This window comes from Oncorhynchus gorbuscha, linkage group LG08 (genome assembly GCF_021184085.1).
Source record: "Oncorhynchus gorbuscha isolate QuinsamMale2020 ecotype Even-year linkage group LG08, OgorEven_v1.0, whole genome shotgun sequence".
NCBI classification, from domain to species: domain Eukaryota; kingdom Metazoa; phylum Chordata; class Actinopteri; order Salmoniformes; family Salmonidae; genus Oncorhynchus; species Oncorhynchus gorbuscha.
The window spans coordinates 19,111,225-19,130,499 of NC_060180.1; the positions used below are offsets into that span (position 1 = coordinate 19,111,225).

General features: G+C 42.0%; 1 protein-coding gene across 1 annotated transcript; it reads right to left on the reverse strand.

The window, feature by feature from the left end:
- Window positions 1–9,015: 9,015 nt before the first annotated feature.
- chchd1 (coiled-coil-helix-coiled-coil-helix domain containing 1) lies at window positions 9,016–13,023 on the reverse strand. Its single transcript, XM_046357874.1, has 3 exons — window positions 12,702–13,023; window positions 11,857–11,975; window positions 9,016–9,760 (listed from the first exon to the last, which is right to left on the reverse strand). The coding sequence occupies exons 1-3, from the start codon at window positions 12,838–12,840 to the stop codon at window positions 9,647–9,649; spliced, it is 372 nt and encodes a 123-aa protein (XP_046213830.1). The 5' UTR covers window positions 12,841–13,023; the 3' UTR covers window positions 9,016–9,646.
- Window positions 13,024–19,275: the final 6,252 nt, after the last annotated feature.

Genomic DNA, 19,275 nt, shown 5'->3' on the forward strand with positions numbered 1-19,275 from the left:
CTATTTCTATGTGTTTTGGCCTGATATGGTTCTCAATCAGTGCCAGGTGTTTGTCGTTGTCTCTGATTGGGAACCATATTTAGGTAGCCTGTGTTGTATTGTAGTTCGTGGGTTATTGTCTATGTGTAGTTGCCTGTGTCTGCAGTCAGTGTCATAGTGTCATAGTGTCATAGTGTCATAGTGTCATAGTGTCATAGTGTCATAGTGTCATAGTGTCATAGTGTCATAGTGTCATAGTGTCATAGTGTCATAGTGTCATAGTGTCATAGTGTCACGTTTGTGTCGTTTGTGTCGTTTGTGTCGTTTGTGTCGTTTGTGTTATTCGTGTTTTTTCGTCATTCAATAAAGTAATGGATTCACACCACGCTGCGCTTTGGTCTACTCCATACGACGATCGTGACAATATTCGTCTCCGTTTCAGTGCCAATTGGTAGATTTAAAAAAGTGATTGATCAATTTGAAGAAAGGAGTTCAACAACAGGTTGAAACTGAGTGAAAACATGGTCCTTGTGGATGTTGTTTCAAAGCCTAACACAACGAAATGGACAGCGCTTTCTAAGGTGACGATTCATTCAAAACAACCATATGCATACTAGAGCTTATGCATACGCAGAGGCCTATGAGGCCAAGCCCGAAATTAAACGTTTTTTAAAATATTGATTGTGCCATTGTACAATAATACATAGCCTACCGCATATTACGCATGTCATAAAACAACTGATTTAAGATGTCTTTGGTACATAATTGGTCTAGCCTAGACTACAAAATTAAACTAATTTTACTCATCGCATTTGAGTGTAGACTGTATTATTATCCATACTGGATGGACTGGTTACCTTATGCCATGCTCCAAAGTTTCTATCCATGAGTCTGGGAGAGAATGTATAGGCTGATGCTGTTAGCTCATTGATTGCGCAGGGCGGTTTACATAGATATTTGGAATAGTTTAGTAATAGAGGATCTTTATATTTTCATAATTAATATGCTGTCACATTACCTTTAGTTACAGAATATCTCACTACCGTGTGTTTCCATCTCCTCTCTCTCCTTAATTCCTTTCTCGACCATGCAGAGAGAGGGGCTGTCAACAGTTTAAAGAAATATGTTTGGTTGTGACAACATGATACTATCGATGTTCCTAAACTGATTACACATGGTTGCACAAAATAAGCACTGGGTAGCTGCAAGAACAGGGTTGGAGAGCCCATGGCATACAGAGTTTGGGCAGAATATCAACCGTCGCGCAGCGAGAGGCTGCATGCTCTTTTAAATGTTTTACTTTATTTAGCCTTTATTTAACTAGGCAAATCGGTAAAGAACAAATTCTTATAATGGCGGCCTACACCGGCCAAACCCAAACGACGCTAGGCCAATTGTGCACCGCCCTATGGGACTCCCAATCACGGCAGGTTGTGATACAGCGTAGATTCGAACCAGTGAGTGACGCCTCTAGCACGGAGATGCAGTACCTTAGAGGTCACTCAGCAGCGCTTCAAACAGTGGTTGATGCATGCAGTGAAATAACTGGCATGATTTAAAAACAAACCAGGGGGAGAGCGGCTTTCTTTCACTAGTCCAGTGCATACAGATGACATGTCTTTTCCCTACCCCTGTTCCTGCCCATTTGATAACGAACTATTCTAAATCTAAACAAATTTGGCATATTAGTAAAGATCAGATTCAATTGAGTATAGTGAAAATATGATCACCTTATGAGAGGTAAGGAACAGAGAGCAAGCTTCATGCAGCCCAGCTATGTTTTGATTTCTAAGACATTCTATGATTTGTATAATTCACAACATAAATAGTCAAATAATTCTAAATCCAGCATATACAGTGGGGCAAAAAAAAGTATTTAGTCAGCCACCAATGGTGCAAGTTCTCCCACTTAAAAAGATGAGAGAGGCCTGTAATTTTCATCATGGGTACACTTCAACTATGACAGACAAAATGAGAAAAAAAATTCAGAAAATCACATTTTAGGATTTTTAATGAATTTATTTGCAAATTATGGTGGAAAATAAGTATTTGATCACCTACAAACAAGCAAGATTTCTGGCTCTCACAAACCTGTAACTTCTTCTTTAAGAGGCTCCTCTGTCCTCCACTCATTACCTGTATTAATGGCACCTTTTTGAACTTGTTATCAGTATAAAAGAGACCTGTCCACAACCTCAAACAGTCACACTCCAAACTCCACTATGGCCAAGACCAAAGAGCTGTCAAAGGACACCAGAAACAAAATTGTAGACCTGCACCAGGCTGGGAAGACTGAATCTGCAATAGGTAAGCAGCTTGGTTTGAAGAAATCAACTGTGGGAGCAATTATTAGGAAATGGAAGACATACAAGACCACTGATAATCTCCCTCGATCTGGGGCTCTACGCAAGATCCCACCCCGTGGGGTCAAAATGATCACAAGAACGGTGAGCAAAAATCCCAGAACCACACGGGGGGACCTAGTGAATGACCTGCAGAGAGCTGGGACCAAAGTAACACAGCCTACCATCAGTAACACACTACGCCGCCAGGGACTCAAATCCTGCAGTGCCAGGCGTGTCCCCCTGCTCAAGCCAGTACATGTCCAGGCCCGTCTGAAGTTTGCTAGAGAGCATTTGGATGATCCAGAAGAAGATTGGGAGAATGTCATATGGTCAGATGAAACCAAAATATAACTTTTTGGTAAAAACTCAACTCGTCGTGTTTGGAGGACAAAGAATGCTGAGTTGCATCCAAAGAACACCATACCTACTGTGAAGCATGGGGGTGGAAACATCATGCTTCTGGGCTGTTTTTCTGCAAAGGGACCAGAACGACTCATCCGTGTAAAGGAAAGAATGAATGGGGCCATGTATCGTGAGATTTTGAGTGAAAACCTCCATCCATCAGCAAGGATATTGAAGATGAAACGTGACTGGGTCTTTCAGCATGACAATGATCCCAAACACACCGCCCGGGCAACGAAGGAGTGGCTTCGTAAGAAGAATTTCAAGGTCCTGGAGTGGCCTAGCCAGTCTCCAGATCTCAACCCCATAGAAAATCTCTGGAGGCAGTTGAAAGTCCGTGTTGCCCAGCAACAGCCCCAAAACATCACTGCTCTAGAGGAGATCTGCATGGAGGAATGGGCCAAAATACCAGCAACAGTTTTTGAAAACCTTGTAAAGACTTACAGAAAACATTTGACCTTTGTCATTGCCAACAAAGGGTATAAAACAAAGTATTGAGATAAACTTTTGTTATTGACCAAATACTTATTTTCCACCATAATTTGCAAATACATTTTTAAAAAATCGACAATGTGATTTTCTAGATTTTTTTTTCTCATTTTGTCTGTCATAGTTGAAGTGTACCTATGATGAAAATTACAGGCCTCTCTCATCTTTTAAGTGGGAGAACATGCAAAATTGGTGGCTGACTAAATACTTTTTTGCCCCACTGTAGGTTCTGTTTCAACTGATGACTTTTACGCTCAACATAGCCAATTCATATAGGCACTCGCTCCGGAATGGGAAAAATATCCTGTCTATTTTATTCAGCTAGTTAAATTGTATTCTTCTGACTATAAAATCATATAAATAAGGACGCGGGACTTATACACATATCTTGCTAAATTAACAAGCCTACAGGCTATGGCATGGCGCATAGCCAGATAACATACAATAGCCCAAATCATATTATGTTCTTCTGAAATAAATGTTCTTCATATCATGTTTCTTTAGACCTGCCTAAAATAAAGAAAGGATTTATTGTGATGGTGTACGCGTGGAGGCCTTGTATGCGTGGAGGCCTGGAGATGCTAAATGTGTTTATGTTTATTAACGGTCAATTACCGTGAGACTGGCAGTCTTTTGCATGACAATAACCATCTGACAAAAATTGTATGACCGCCACAGCATTAGACCAGACCATCTTTTATTGGGATGGGATGGACGAAATTGACACAAAAAGTATGTGGACACCCCTTCAAATTAGTAGATTCGGCTAATTCAGCGACACCCACTGCTGATATATCAAATTGAGCACACAGCCATGCAATCATCATAGACAAGCATTGACAGTAGCATGGCCTTACTGAAGAGCTCAGTGACTTTCAACGTGGCACCGCCATAGGATGTCATCTTTCCAACAAGTCCGTTCGTAAAATTTCTGCCCTGGTCAACTGAAAGTGCTGTTATTGTGAAGTGGAAAGTTCTAGGAGCAACAATGGCTCAGCCACGAAGTGGTAGGCTACACACGCTCACAGAACAGGACCACCGAGTGCTGAAGCCCGTTAAAATCAACTGTCCTCGGTTGCACACAAGCCTAAGATCACCATGTGCAATGCCAAGAGTGGCTGAAGTGATGTAAAGCTCGCAACCATTGGACTCTGGAGCAGTGGAAACACAGATGCTTGGAGAACGCTACCTGCCCGAATGCATACTGCCAGCTGTGAAGTTTGGTGGAGGAGGAATAATGGTGTGTGGCTGTTTTTCATGGTTTGGACTAGGCCCCTTAGTTCCAGTGAAGGGAAATCTTAACGCTATGGCATATAACATTCTAGACGATTCTGTGCTTCCAACTTTGTGGCAACAGTTTGTGGAAGGCCCTTTCCAGATTGAGCATTACAATGCTGAAAGCGATGTCCATACAGAAATGGTTTGTTGAGATCGGTGTGAAAGAACTTGACTGGCCTGCACAGAACCCTGACCTCAACCCCATCGAACACCTTTGAGATTAACTGGAACACCGACTGCGAGCCAGGCCTAATCGCCCAACATCAGTGCCCCAACCTCACTAATGCTCTTGTGGCTGAATGGAAGCAAGTCCCTCCAGCAATATTCCAACATCTAGTGGAAAGCCATCCCAGAAGATTGGAGGCTGTTATAGCAGCAAAGGGGTTGCCAACTCCATATTAATGCCCATGATTTTGGAACGAGATGTTCAGCGAGCAGGAGTCCACATACTTTTGGCCATGTAGTGTATGTATTCATTTGTGGATGTCCATCACCCATTTCGTATGATACATTCCAATTACAATTCATATTATATGTTATGAATTTGCAAAGCGTACAAAATGTTACAAATTCTCGCTAGGTGGCTAACTTTAGCTAGCTGGCTATTGTTAGCTAGGCTAGGGGTTGGGGTTAAGGTTAGCTAAAATGGGTAAGGTTAGGGTAAGGTTTAGCCAACATGTTAAATAGTTGCAAAGTAGCTAAAATGTAGTAAGTAGATGAAAAGTTGCTAACTACCTAAAATGCTAACGTTGTCGTGATGACATCTGAAATTGCAACCTTTGGGTTGCTAGACCTTTGTGTTATATGTCCACCCATCCAAACTTAAGTAACAATCTGTTTTATGTAACCATACCAGATTTAACATATCCTACTAATTTGAGTGTCCCGGAATTACATTCACTATGTTACATCTAGTCTATGAGAACAGGCTGCAACAACTTATAAAGTAAAATGCAACATCTATTTATGGCCAGCTATGTATAAACTCTAACATTTGTTTATCCTGCAATTCTGCAAGATGTCCTTCAATTGGTTATTCATTTGTCTTCTTCTAATAGACTACCACAGTATGAGTCATAATACCCATCAAACCTAGCTGTCAAACAAAGAAATGGTTCCAATCGTTTTCCCACCATTCATATTTTTTTAAGAAACACTTTCATGTAGGCCTACCCTTGCGTGACGTTTTGATAACCGTGTAAATCTCTTTAGGATAAGGTGACTGTTATCAATATATTCCTCTGTATTTACCTCCCCAAAATTAAATGCTAATTAGCTATCATAAAGAACTACAAATGCCATGATGATCTGGATGACACTGCCAAATCGAGGAAAAGGTAAGAATCTCTAGAACTACAAATGCCATGATCATCTGGACGAGACTGCCGAATATGCCATCTACCAGACACTTCTATCCAAAGCAATTTACAGTCATGCATGCATACCTTTTACATATGGGTGGTCCTGTGAATCATAACCACTACTCTGGCATTACAAGCGCCATTCTCTACCAACTGAGCTACACAGGACCATTACTATCTAATGTTAGCTACATTTAGTAATTAATAAATTGGCCCTCAAAAAAAGTAAATGGACAATTCTATGAACTCTCTTGTGAAGTTTAAAATTGATACAATACCTGTTAGCAAAGGTCTCAGCTAGAGATGATGTGCAGGAGCTTGTATGATGTCTACTTAGCATTTTAGAATCTGAGAGTTAATAGAGCTGAATATATTGAGAAAAGTCACCTTGTCTGAGAGAGATTTACACGGTTATCAAAACGTCATGCCAGGGTAAACCTACACGAAACACAGTCCTTATTTTAAGTGTTTCTAAAATCCCCACTGGGAAAAATGAATGGTGGAAAAACTATTGGAACCTTTTCCCTGTTTGACCGCTGGGTTTTATGAGTATTATGACACCTCCACTGTGGGGCTCTATGCCTCTTAAGCAGGTTGACATTTATTGGGATGGGTCCTTGAGGCAGAACTGAGCAATTTCCACTAGATGGGACAGCTGCAAAGTCAAAATTGGCTCTATTGTAAAAATGTATGCAAACAAAAATGAAAGTAAAGACTCACCCATTTTGAATGTTATATTGTTTTTGTGCATCTCTGAGCAATGTTTTATCGATTCCTGGGGTCATTTCATGTAGGCTATTTGAGCTATTGTCGTTCAAGCAGGCAGAAATGAGGCCCATATGACGTAGCATTGCGATACAGCCACTCTTAACTACACTGGAAGTTAATAGGCATATTACATTTAGATCCTCAAAATGTTTATCATACATGTCAGATTTCAATACTGGCCGATGTTATAACATGGGAGGTTGTCTTCTCTCCAATGAAGGATATATCATATTTTTAGCGATATTTTAACCTCGAGAAATGTGTAATTTAACAGAGGGTCCACCACATTTCTCCTATTTGTTTTATCAACTGTTACTAATGATCCTCAACAACAACCACACAGCCGTGGCGGCATTTACAGAGGAAGCAAATGAAGGTAAACAAAACAATGTAAATAAATGGAATGATAATGTAGGCAATACCAACTGAAGGGAACTAACAGTAAATTGGCAGTTGAATATGTGTGGTTATTAGACCTACTGACGGTCGATACTGACAGTGGCTAAAATTTAACATAATAGAAATAGGAAACAGAAATGTCAGGGTAGCCTATAATTAAGACATTTGAGAGTGCCTATTCCAGCAAGTTAAAAGGCCGTAAAATTTCAATTCATAAACTTTACTGTTGATATGCTTCAGTTTACTGTCATATGACTGGTTTTGTCTCCAGTGATTATAAGATCAAATGTATTGAACAAAAATATGTTTATGGAGTTAGTCAATTGAAATACATTTATTAGGCCCTAATTTATGGATTTCACATGATTGGACAGGGGAGCAGCCATTGGTGGGCCTGGGGGGGCATAGGCCACCCACTTGGGAGCCAGGCCTAGCCAATCAGAATGAGTTTCTCCCCTTAAAAGGGCTTTATTACAGACAATAAATACTCCACATTTTAGAGTGGCCTTTTATTATCCCCAATATAATGATCAAGCTATTTAATCAGCTTCTTGAAATGCCATATCTGTCAGGTGGATGGATTAGCTTGGCAAAAATAAATGCTCACTAACAGGGATGTAAACAAATTTGTGCACTAAACTTGAGAGAAATAAGCTTTTTGTGGGTGTGGAAAATTTCTGGCATCTTTTATTTCAGCTCATGAAACATGGGATCAACACTTTACATGTTGCGTTTATATTTTTGCTTGGTATAGATCTAAATCAAGTTATTTATATTTACAATTCCCTTACCCAAACATATAATAATAATAATATATGCCATTTAGCAGACGCTTTTATCCAAAGCGACTTACAGTCATGTGTGCATACATTCTATGTATGGGTGGTCCCGGGGATCGAACCCACTACCCTGGCGTTACAAGCGCCATGCTCTACCAACATATTACTAATTTACCTAGCTCTTATCAAGTTGTAAATTAGTGCATGGAGAATGGTGTTATTTCAGTCTAAAAAAATTAGGTAGATGCTTTTTCTACATGGAACCGGTAGGTTCACTAGACCTTATTCATGGTTTCCTTGTGTGTAAGGTGGGGCAATTATTAGGGAATTAAGTCAAGGTCAGAATACTGCGTATCTATAGACACCTCCACCACACCTTTATTAATTTGATCTCCACCCAAATGAATAGCAGGTGAATAGCATTCTATTCTCCTGCTTAAATTCAAGCTCAGAATATGCATATAGAGAAAAGTTCATGAGGGAATTGCGCTCCATTTATGCAAGCTTAACTCAGGTCGGACTCAGCCCGAGAGTGAATTACTATTTTGTGGTGGTTTGATCAAACCCATCTGCACGAGTGCTGATGACAAAGGAAAGCATTTCCATTTCAGTATGCATGTTTAGCAGGAAATAAATAGGCAAGGAAATGGGGGGCAGCGTGGGTGGAGCGAGATGGCAACTTTTCTCTTTTTATAATGAGGACCCCCCCAAATCTGATAGAGGATTTAGCAGTTTCCTGGATGGCAGACATAAGACAGTGTATCCAACATCCCAACGCTGACAGACTTCAAACTTAATTAGCACAAAATAAAAACCATTGCCTGAATAAAAAGGACTTGAATTATAAGGAGTGAGTTATAAAAAGGAGTGAATTATAAGGTAATGGAAACTGGAGCTGATATTCCAGTAGACATTAGTCGGTCACTGAGATATTGTCTTGGTACCTCAGTAATCTTAATATGATTTCCAATACCTATAAGACTATGACCTGCAATGGGCTTTGCTTCCTGGCATGAAATCCTATCTGGCAAATTGGCCAATAATACAGAACAGCTAGGCAGTTCAACTTTATCAGGAGTGTTTCAAATTACATTTGAGTGATCCATTGTAAACTCAAAATAGGTATCCTATTGAGGTGAATGTCCGGTGGTGGTGCACTCCAGAGGAAATGCAACAAAATAACCATAATTAAATACTGCAGAGGTCACCAATATCTTAATATCGTTAGCAACCACTGTCTGTACAGTATGGATTTATTTAGATCATTTTTAAAGGGAAATACATTTTATGGGAGTCAACTCAGGACACTGAGATAACAGTCAGTCACACTATATTTCATCCAGGGCACACACACGATATCATGTCAAGTTATGAAAACAAATGTCCTTGATCGTTATTTGAGAAATGTAAATTAATAGGGCATCTTAAAAAGCCATGCAATAATATAGCAATAACTGAATGCGTAATGAAAATGCTCTTCAAAATACTAGACAATGAGTGAAGTTACATATTCGTAGGAATCTTCTTTTGTGACTGAAGCCATTTTAATGGTACTGTTTTATTTGATGACCTATAACAGCATACTCAATTTAATATGGCAATCACAAGAAGTGCATCTGCAGCACAATAAATCCACTTAATTCACTTTGTTGATGAATCACGTCTAGCATTCGTGGAACGTTGGTGATGTTTCTGTGATCTAAGAGACTTCCTCTTTACCGTAAGAACTAGCAGAGACCTCAGTTGGCCACAAAGGCCAAGCATGATAACAGAGGACAGTGGGCAGGGTGGTTAAGATTCTCTGGCCCACAATTAATACATCGTAGTAGTAGGGCTGGGAGTAGTCCTAGATTTCTACGTGTAAGTTGGGGTATCTTTTCAGCAGGATAGTAGCTTGTTTGGGTTGAAGGCGTCCACTCTGGCCGATGGTGTGTTGCTCCGATTTGTTTTTCACTGCAATCTGTAAAGAAATACATTGAAAGAAAAACTTTAAGAAAATATTTTCCTCATTCAATACTGGATTTTGTGTTATAGATATACAGTGCCTTGCGAAAGTATTCGGCCCCCTTGAACTTTGCGACCTTTTGCCACATTTCAGGCTTCAAACATAAAGATATAAAACTATATTTTTTTGTGAAGAATCAACAACAAGTGGGACACAATCATGAAGTGGAACGACATTTATTGGATATTTCAAACTGTTTTAACAAATCAAAAACTGAAAAATTGGGCGTGCAAAATTATTCAGCCCCCTTAAGTTAATACTTTGTTGCGCCACCTTTTGCTGTGATTACAGCTGTAAGTCGCTTGGGGTATGTCTCTATCAGCTTTGCACATCGAGAGACTGACATTTTTTCCCATTCCTCCTTGCAAAACAGCTCGAGCTCAGTGAGGTTGGATGGAGAGCATTTGTGAACAGCAGTTTTCAGTTCTTTCCACAGATTCTCGATTGGATTCAGGTCTAGACTGTCACGACTTCCGCCGAGGTTGGCTCTCCTGCCCGTTCAGGCTGTGCGCGGCGGTCGTCGTCACCGTCCTATTAGCCACTACCGATCCCTTTTCGGTTATCTGTTGGTTTTGTCTGATTGTTTTCACCTGTGTGTTAGTTAATTAGTATCTGTATAATATGTAGGTTGCCCCGCCCTTGTTTTGTGCGGGATTGTTTGTTTTGTCATTTCGTTTCGGCTGTCGGTGTTTTTGTGTTTTATTTCTCCGGTTTGTCTGTTATTTCCTGTTTTGGATATTTTTCACCCTGTTTGTATTTTGGGTTGTCCGTGTTTATTGTTGTTCACCGGAGAATAAACCTCTATTCACTATTTGCTCTCTGCGCCTGATTCCACCCACCTTGACTAGTCGTGACATGGACTTTGACTTGGCCATTCTAACACCTGGATATGTTTATTTTTGAACCATTCCATTGTAGATTTTGCTTTATGTTTTGGATCATTGTCTTGTTGGAAGACACATCTCCGTCCCAGTCTCAGGTCTTTTGCAGACTCCATCAGGTTTTCTTCCAGAATGGTCCTGTATTTGGCTCCATCCATCTTCCCATCAATTTTAACCATCTTCCCTGTCCCTGCTGAAGAAAAGCAGGCCCAAACCATGATGCTGCCACCACCATGTTTGACAGTGGGGATGGTGTGTTCAGGGTGATGAGCTGTGTTGCTTTTATGCCAAACATAACGTTTTGCATTGTTGCCAAAAAGTTCAATTTTGGTTTCATCTGACCAGAGCACCTTCTTCCACATGTTTGGTGTGTCTCCCAGGTGGCTTGTGGCAAACTTTATATGGATATCTTTAAAAAATGGCTTTCTTCTTGCCACTCTTCTTGCTACCACTTCCCGGCTTAGCCATTGTTGCTCTTATATGTTTCCACTTCACAATAACAGCACTTACAGTTGACCGGGGAAGCTCTAGCAGAGCAGAATTTTGACGAACTGACTTGTTGAAAAGTTGTCATCCTATGATGGTGCCACGTTGAAGTGACTGAGCTCTTCAGCGAGAACATTCTATTGCCGATGTTTGTCTATGGAGATTGCATGGTTGTGTGCTTGATTTTATATACCTGTCAGCAACGGGTGTGGCTGAAATAGCCGAATCCACCCATTTGATGTGGTGTCCACATACTTTTGTAAATATAGTGTATTTATTCACATTTATAAATAATGTATTACTACTTGTAGACACTAAACTGAAAGCGTAATTAAGCTAATAACTTGTTATCCATTTGTGCGGCACTAAAATAGAATGCAGTAGCTGGGCACCTCAGCTGAGGGGAAATTAGCCCTGACACAAATAAAAAGCGAAACAGGAGGGAAGACCCTAAAGGAAACTGGGCAGGGGGAGAGTTTGGTTATGACTCAAGACAGTTAACGGCAGAGAAAATTATGTTACCCGTGCTGTCTCATTACCTTGGCCCTTGTCTCCTAGCAAAATGTTTAATAAAATAACATAACCGTGCTGACGTAGTTTAAAACAACAGGGGGTCGGGAGAGAGGGGTGTGTGCAATAAGCCTGGAGCAAGGACTTCCTGTACACTGAGTAGCAGCAACATACCTGGGCTTTCTCAACACACTTATAGAAGGACTGCATTTCATTGGAGCAGAGGGTGTCGACGAAGTTGTTCTGCTTCCAGCACGCCATCATCATGGACATCTCTGTGACGCATGTGGCCTCTGTGGGAAAACAGTGTAATCACTTTCCAATGCTGTTGTCAAAATTATAAGGTACTACTAATTCAGCATACTGATGACTGATCTACAATGATTTCAGGAGTGTGTCATTTATAAACATTGTAAATGGAGAGATGTAACAGTCAACACAGCCGACCAATTAGAGTGTAGAGAGCTGGGGCACGTTCAATAGACAGAACAGTGTGCAATGTTCAATTCCACCGAAACTATGCTGTACTGAACAGCACGACCAGGGGAAATTAATTCCGCCTATTATGTTCCAAAACGTTTCTTAAACAGAAGCAAATGAAACGGGGAGGAACCTACCCGCATTTCTCAAATAGAAACTCGTTTTAGTTGCCAATGTTTGGCGGAATGAATACACTTCCCAGTTGAAGAACGACGTGATTATGATGGGCCAGAGGACGATCGTGTGTTCTGTGTGCTGCACGAGGTTGCGATTTAAAATAGTAATTCACACCCATATTGATAAGGTCACACCTTGCCAACCGCTAGCAAACGTACCTCAAGACTGTTGCAAGAACGGTGCGCACCGTTTAGGGGAAACGTGTCGTTCAGTACAAATCGTAAAGCAATAAATAACAAAACGTGCAATTAGCTAACTAAATGTACTGGGCTGTTGGCTGTGTTAGGTCTACAGCCGTATCCACTGGATAGAAAATGTCATTACACGGGTTAATTTGGAAGCCTTTAACAGAAAAGCCTTACCCCCTTTCTTTATTTTCCTGTTGGCGACCTCATCTTTCAGAACAAGCGGCTTGTTGGGTTTCAGAACGGGCTTTTTATGCTTTCTGCTCAACATCCGACTGACCTTCTCCTGAAGTGCAGTCCCACCTTGCATCGCCATTGCGGCTTGCACAATACAATTATCACACGTAAATAGCGAAAATATAAATGTAATATCTTGCTTTCACAATAAACTATCGCAAAACTGCCTAGATCCGTGAAATAGTATTTTCTCTAACAACATTTCCTCACAAGAGACAAACGTGGGGCGCCATCTTTGGTCGTATATTGCTGTTACTGTAGTAATGACTATGTTGTGACAACACATTACGAAAGATTAACGTAAAGCGTTTGTAGTTTTCTGTCGTCTAACGAGCTGCACATTTTAAATGTATCTAAAGCGGCAAAATGCGATTGGTACTTCCATTTTTGGACTTTGATAAATTATATACTCATTGATTCTTGAAGTCTCATGAGTTTATTTCAACTGTCATACCCCATCAGAACTAAAAATATAAGCTTGTTTGACCATTATTTGTAAACAATGTAATTGTAAACAAACATTGTATAGCCTCAGAATATGACTACAACTATAAGTTTGATATAATGGATGGTCAGTCCTTGCATCCATGGCTCTGTATGAACTTGAGACACATTTCTCCAGCCCAACCCCTCAGCTCTTTACCAAAACAGTGGCAGGTGGCCACTTTATTGTTTACTGCGGATTACCCCTTTAATAACTACATTATATTTGTGTAATAATATTGTATCAAAGGAGTTACAAAACCTGCCCTTCCAATTTATAGATGACCAATTTTAAGATCCTTCTTGAGCTTTTGCATTCTTGCCCATGGGCTGCAATAATTTACTGCCATTGGCACATTCTAAATTATACACATTCTGCCTCAAAGTTACCTGGAGTATCCAGTGGAAAGGTAGGCATGCAAAGATAAATACGTAGACTCCCCAATATGGCAGTGTGACATTTTGTTAGAAGGTAGGGCAAGTCCAAACATTGGGACATCTCTCCAGGCACGATGTATCAAAGCTGCAAACTCAGCAGATATTAGTGTTGATAGTTATGTCAGGTGAACTCACCTCAACTCCCAATACAGAGAGGGGAATCTTCAGGAGATGACACACAAATCTCATGGATGTTAATGGGTTAATCCATTTGAATTTAATCATCTTTGACAGCATGATTTCATCAAAACTTTCTATGAATGTGTAACAGTATAACTTTAGACCGTCCTCTCGCCCATACCCGGGCGCGAACCAGGGACCCTCTGCACACATCAACAACAGTCACCCACGAAGCATTGTTACCCATCGCTCCACAAAAGCCACGGCCCTTGCAGAGCGAGGGGAACTACTACTTCAAGGTCTCAGAGCAAGTGACGTCACCGATTGAAACACTATTTAGCGCGCACCACCGCTAACTAAGCTAGAGTTTCACATCCGTTACACATGTTTGCCCGTGGAAGAAGTCAGAAAATGACCTTTTGGACCTGAATGCCAAAACATTCAGGAGATAAAGGTACTCAAAGTTGACCCATTTTGCATACCCCACCATACTGTCAAATCTATTTTTTTTTGTCACATGCTTCGTAAACAACAGGTGTAAACTAACAGTAAAATGTTTACTTTCCAACAATCCAGAAAGAAAAAAAAGAGAAATTATAAAAAAATATATAAAAAATAACAGGGAATAAATACACAATTAGTAACGATAACTTTGCTACAAACACGGGGTACCAGTACCGAGTTGATGTGCAGGGGTACGGGGTAATTGAATTAGATATGTACATGGCTAGGGATAAAGTGACGAGGCAACAGGATAGATAATCAACAGTAGCAGCAGCATATGTGATGTGTCAAAAGAGTTGCAAAAAGGGTCAATGCAGAATATCCAGGTATTTATTGGTTAACTATTTAACTAACTATTTAACAGTCTTATGGCTTGGGGGTAGAAGCTTTTCAGGGCCCAAGGACCGTGCCCCAGGACGACCTGACATGATGACTCCTTGCTGTTCCCAGTCCACCTGACTGTGCTGCTGCTCCAGTTTCAACTGTTCTGCCTTATTATTATTCGACCATGCTGGTCATTTATGAACATTTGAACATCTTGGCCATGTTCTGTTATAATCTCCACCCGGCACAGCCAGAAGAGGACTGGCCACCCCACATAGCCTGGTTCCTCTCTAGGTTTCTTCCTAGGTTTTGGCCTTTCTAGGGAGTTTTTCCTAGCCACCGTGCTTCTACACCTGCATTGCTTGTTGTTTGGGGTTTTAGGCTGGGTTTCTGTACAGCACTTTGAGATATCAGCTGATGTACGAAGGGCTATATAAATACATTTGATTTGATTTGTTGGTTCCAGACTTGGTACATTGGTACCGCTTTCCGTGCGGGTGCAGTGAGAGCAGTCTATGACTTGACTCTGAAACCGCCTGATATAGAGGAAGACAGAGAGCTTGGCCCCAGTGATGTACTGGGCCGTACGCACTACCCTCTGTAACTACCCTCTTGTAAAGCCTTGTAGTTGGATGCAAAGCAGTTGCCATACCAAGTAGTGATGCAGACAGTCAAGATGCTCTCAATGGTGCAGCTGTATAACATTTTGAAGGTCTGAGTGCCCATGCCAAATCTTTTCAGCCTCCTGGAGGGGGAAGAAGTATTGTTGTGGCTTCTTCACGACTGTGTTGGTGTGTGTGGACCATGATAATTCCTTATTATACCATGAAACATCCATGTCTTCATCAAAATTATTTGATCATTTCTGAAAAAAAAGGTTTTAAGAACATTTGTCATTTTCTAAACCTTTAAATGTTAAATGATCTAAAAGCCTGTAAACTGTGATTTTTTTCTATTCACATTTGTTGAAGTTTAGACCCTCTTTCACATCATCTGAAGTGATTGTGTTGTGTCAACTTAAAATTGTATCTTCTATTATCTATATTTGTATGATTTCAATAGATTTCCAATGGAGGATTGAGATTATATTATATACATTATACAAAAATAGAAACGCAACATGAGTTACAGTTCAACATACTGAGTTACAGTTCATATAAGGAAATTAGTCAATTGAAATAAATTCATTAGGCCCTAATCTATGGTTTTCACATGACTGGGAATACAGATATGCATCTGTTGGTCACAGATACTGTACCTTAAAAAAGGTAGCGGAGTGGATCAGAAAACAAGTCAGTATCTGGTGTGACCACCATTTGCTTCATGCAGACCAGACAGAAGTGGGCAATTCCACGCAGTGTTGCCAACACATTTTCAGGGGAAGTTGCTCAAGGCAGGTCGATTTGTTGTTTGAAGTTGCTAAATGACGTTGTGATGTCATTGTGTGATGACGTCATTACATAATAACGTAAAACTGCGTCATTATGTAGAATACACAATAACGTTACTAAAATTGATTGGCCATTTCGGCAAAAAATATGATTTGACATTTGTTAGTTTAGATTTGTTTGTTTATTATTAAATATTTTTATTTGTAAAAGTAATATAAACACAATGTCACGCCTTGGTCATCGTATCTTGTGTTTTTGTTATATGTTTGGGTAGGCCAGGGTGTGACATGGGTTTATATGTTGTATTTCGTATTGGGGTTTGTATTAATTAGGAGTGTGTATTAGTAGGGGTGTGTCTAGTTAGGCTTGGCTGCCTGAGGCGATTCCTAATTGGAGTCAGCTGATTCTCGTTGTCTCGGATTGGGAACCGTATTTAGGCAGCCTGAGTGCGAGTTGTATTTCGTGGGCGATTGTACCTGTCTTTGTGTTAGTCACCAGATAGGCTGTATTAGTTTCACTCGTTTGTTGTTTTGTATTCTCAGTTATTTCATGTACAGCATTTTCTTCATTAAAAGTCATGAGTAACCTACACGCTGCATTTCGGTCTGACTCACTTCAAACAACAGACGAATATCATTACAGAATCGCCCACCACGATTCACAGACCGAGCAGCGTGTGAACTGGCAGGATCTAAAGGAGGACGCTATGGACGGCAGAAGCAGGGATTATACGATGTGGGAAGAAATCGACAGGTGGGCGGCCGACCCAGGGCGAGTGCAGGAGCCCGCCTGGGATTCCCTACAGCAATGCGAAGAGGGCTATACACGTATGGAATCGAGAAGGAAAGCATTGCTATACAGAGCGAAAACTAAAGGTAACAGGGGAAAGCGCAGAGAGAGAGTGGCTGAGTCAGGAAACAGACCTGAGCCTACTCTCCCTGTTAATCGCGAAGAGCAGTTGCAATGGGAGAGAATGCATCATTTGGAGATTTGGACATGGGAGGAGGAATTAGACGGTCAAGGACCCTGGGAGCAGCCGGGAGAATATCGCCGTCCCAAGGAGGAAATAGAGGCAGCTAAAGCGGAGAGGCGTATGTATGAGGAGGCAGCACGGCGACGCGGTTGGAAACCGGAAAGTCACCCCCCAAAAAATATTGGGAGGAGCTAAAAGGGAGAATAGTTATGCCAGGTAGGAAACCTGCGCATACTACCTGTGCTCACCGTTGGGCTAGAGAGACCGGGCAGGCACCGTGTTATGCTATGGAGCGCACGGTGTTTCCAGTGCGGGTGCAGAGCCAGCTGCGACACATACCAGCCCTTCCTATTGGCCGGGCTAGAGTGGGCATCGAGCCAGGTAAGCTTGGGCAGGCTCGGTGCTCTAGAGCTCCAGTGCACCTGCACGGTCCGGTATATCCAGAGCCACCTCTACACACCAGTCCTCCGGTAGCAGCTCCCCGCACCAGGCTTCCTGTGCGTGTCCTCGCGCCAGTACCACCAGTTCCAGCACCACGCACCAGGCCTCCAGTGCGCCTCGCCTGTTCAGCGCAGCCAGTGCTTTTCTCCCCTCCTGCACTGTTGGAGTCTCCCGCCTGTTCAGCGCAGCCAGTGCTTTTCTCCTCTCCTGCGCTGCCGGAGTCTCCTGTCTGTCCAGCGCCACCAGTGCTACCAGTCGGCCCAGCGCGTCCAGTGCGCCTCGCCTGTTCAGCGCAGCCAGAGCTTTTCTCCTCTCCTGCACTGTTGGAGTCTCCCGCCTGTTCAGCTCAGCCAGAGCCTTTCTCCTCTCCTGCTCTGCCGGAGTTTCCTGTCTGTTCAGCGTCACCAGTGCTCCCAGTCTGCCCAGCGCCGCCAGTCAGCCCAGCGTCACCAGTCTGCGAGGATCCGCCAGAAGTGCCAGTCTGCCAAGATCTTCTAGATCGGCCAGACAACCTGAATCATCCAGGTCCACCAGCCAGCCAGGATTTACCGGAGCCTACTACCTGCCTGAGCTTCCTCTCAGTACTGAGCTTCCTTTCAGTACTAGGCTTCCTCTCTGTACTAGGCTTCCTCTCTGTACTGGGCTCCCTCTCAGTACCGGGCTTCCCCTCAGTACTGGGCTGCTTCGGTCCCGGGCTGCCCCTCTGTCCCGGGCTGCCCCTCTGTCCTGAGCTGCCCTGCTGTCCTGAGATGCTCCTCTATCCTGAGCTGCCCCTCTGTCCCGAGCTGCCCCTCTATCCTGAGCTGCCCCTCTGTCCCGAGCTGCCCCTCTGTCCCGAGCTGCCCCTCGGTCCCGAGCTGCCCCTCAGTTATGTGGGGATCAGGGTGAGGACTATTAGGCCATGGTCGGCGGAGAAGGTGGATTATCCTAGGACGCGAAGGGGAGGAACTAGGACATTTATGGAGTGGGGTCCACGTCCCGAGCCAGAACCGCCACCATGGACAGACGCCCACCCGGACCCTCCCTATGCTCTTGAGGTGCGTCCCGGAGTCCGCACCTTAGGGGGGGGGGTTCTGTCACGCCTTGGTCATTGTATCTTGTGTTTTTGTTATATGTTTGGGTAGGCCAGGGTGTGACATGGGTTTATATGTTGTATTTCGTATTGGGGTTTGTATTAATTAGGAGTGTGTATTAGTAGGGGTGTGTCTAGTTAGGCTTGGCTGCCTGAGGCGATTCCTAATTGGAGTCAGCTGATTCTCGTTGTCTCGGATTGGGAACCGTATTTAGGCAGCCTGAGTGCGCGTTGTATTTCGTGGGCGATTGTACCTGTCTTTGTGTTAGTCACCAGATAGGCTGTATTAGTTTCACTCGTTTGTTGTTTTGTATTCTCAGTTATTTCATGTACAGCATTTTCTTCATTAAAAGTCATGAGTAACCTACACGCTGCATTTCGGTCTGACTCACTTCAAACAACAGACGAATATCATTACACACAACACATTTTATATGATCAGATATTTTTATTTTGTAACATAACACATTGAATTATTGAACAATTACAAATTATTGAACTAATAAATAACATATATTTTCTTTTTAACTAGTAAACCTACACATTCTGAACAATTATAGTTTTAAACAGTGTATTGGTAGTTAGTTAACATGCTACCTAACTGATCAACAATTATAGGTACAAGCTAATAACAAGATATATACAGTGGGGCAAAAAAGTATTTAGTCAGCCACCAATTGTGCAAGTTCTCCCACTTAAAAAGATGAGAGAGGCCTGTAATTTTCATCATAGGTAAACTTCAATTATGACAGACAAAATTAGAAGAAA

Excerpts from the sequence above, each read along its gene's own strand:
- chchd1 (XM_046357874.1), bottom strand. The coding sequence starts at position 12,840 with ATGGCGATGCAAGGTGGGACTGCACTTCAGGAGAAGGTCAGTCGGATG. Across the intron at positions 11,976-12,701 it reads CAGGAAAATAAAGAAAGGGG|AGGCCACATGCGTCACAGAG; the intron begins GTAAGGCTTTTC and ends GTTTTCCCACAG. Across the intron at positions 9,761-11,856 it reads AGTGTGTTGAGAAAGCCCAG|ATTGCAGTGAAAAACAAATC; the intron begins GTATGTTGCTGC and ends ATTTCTTTACAG.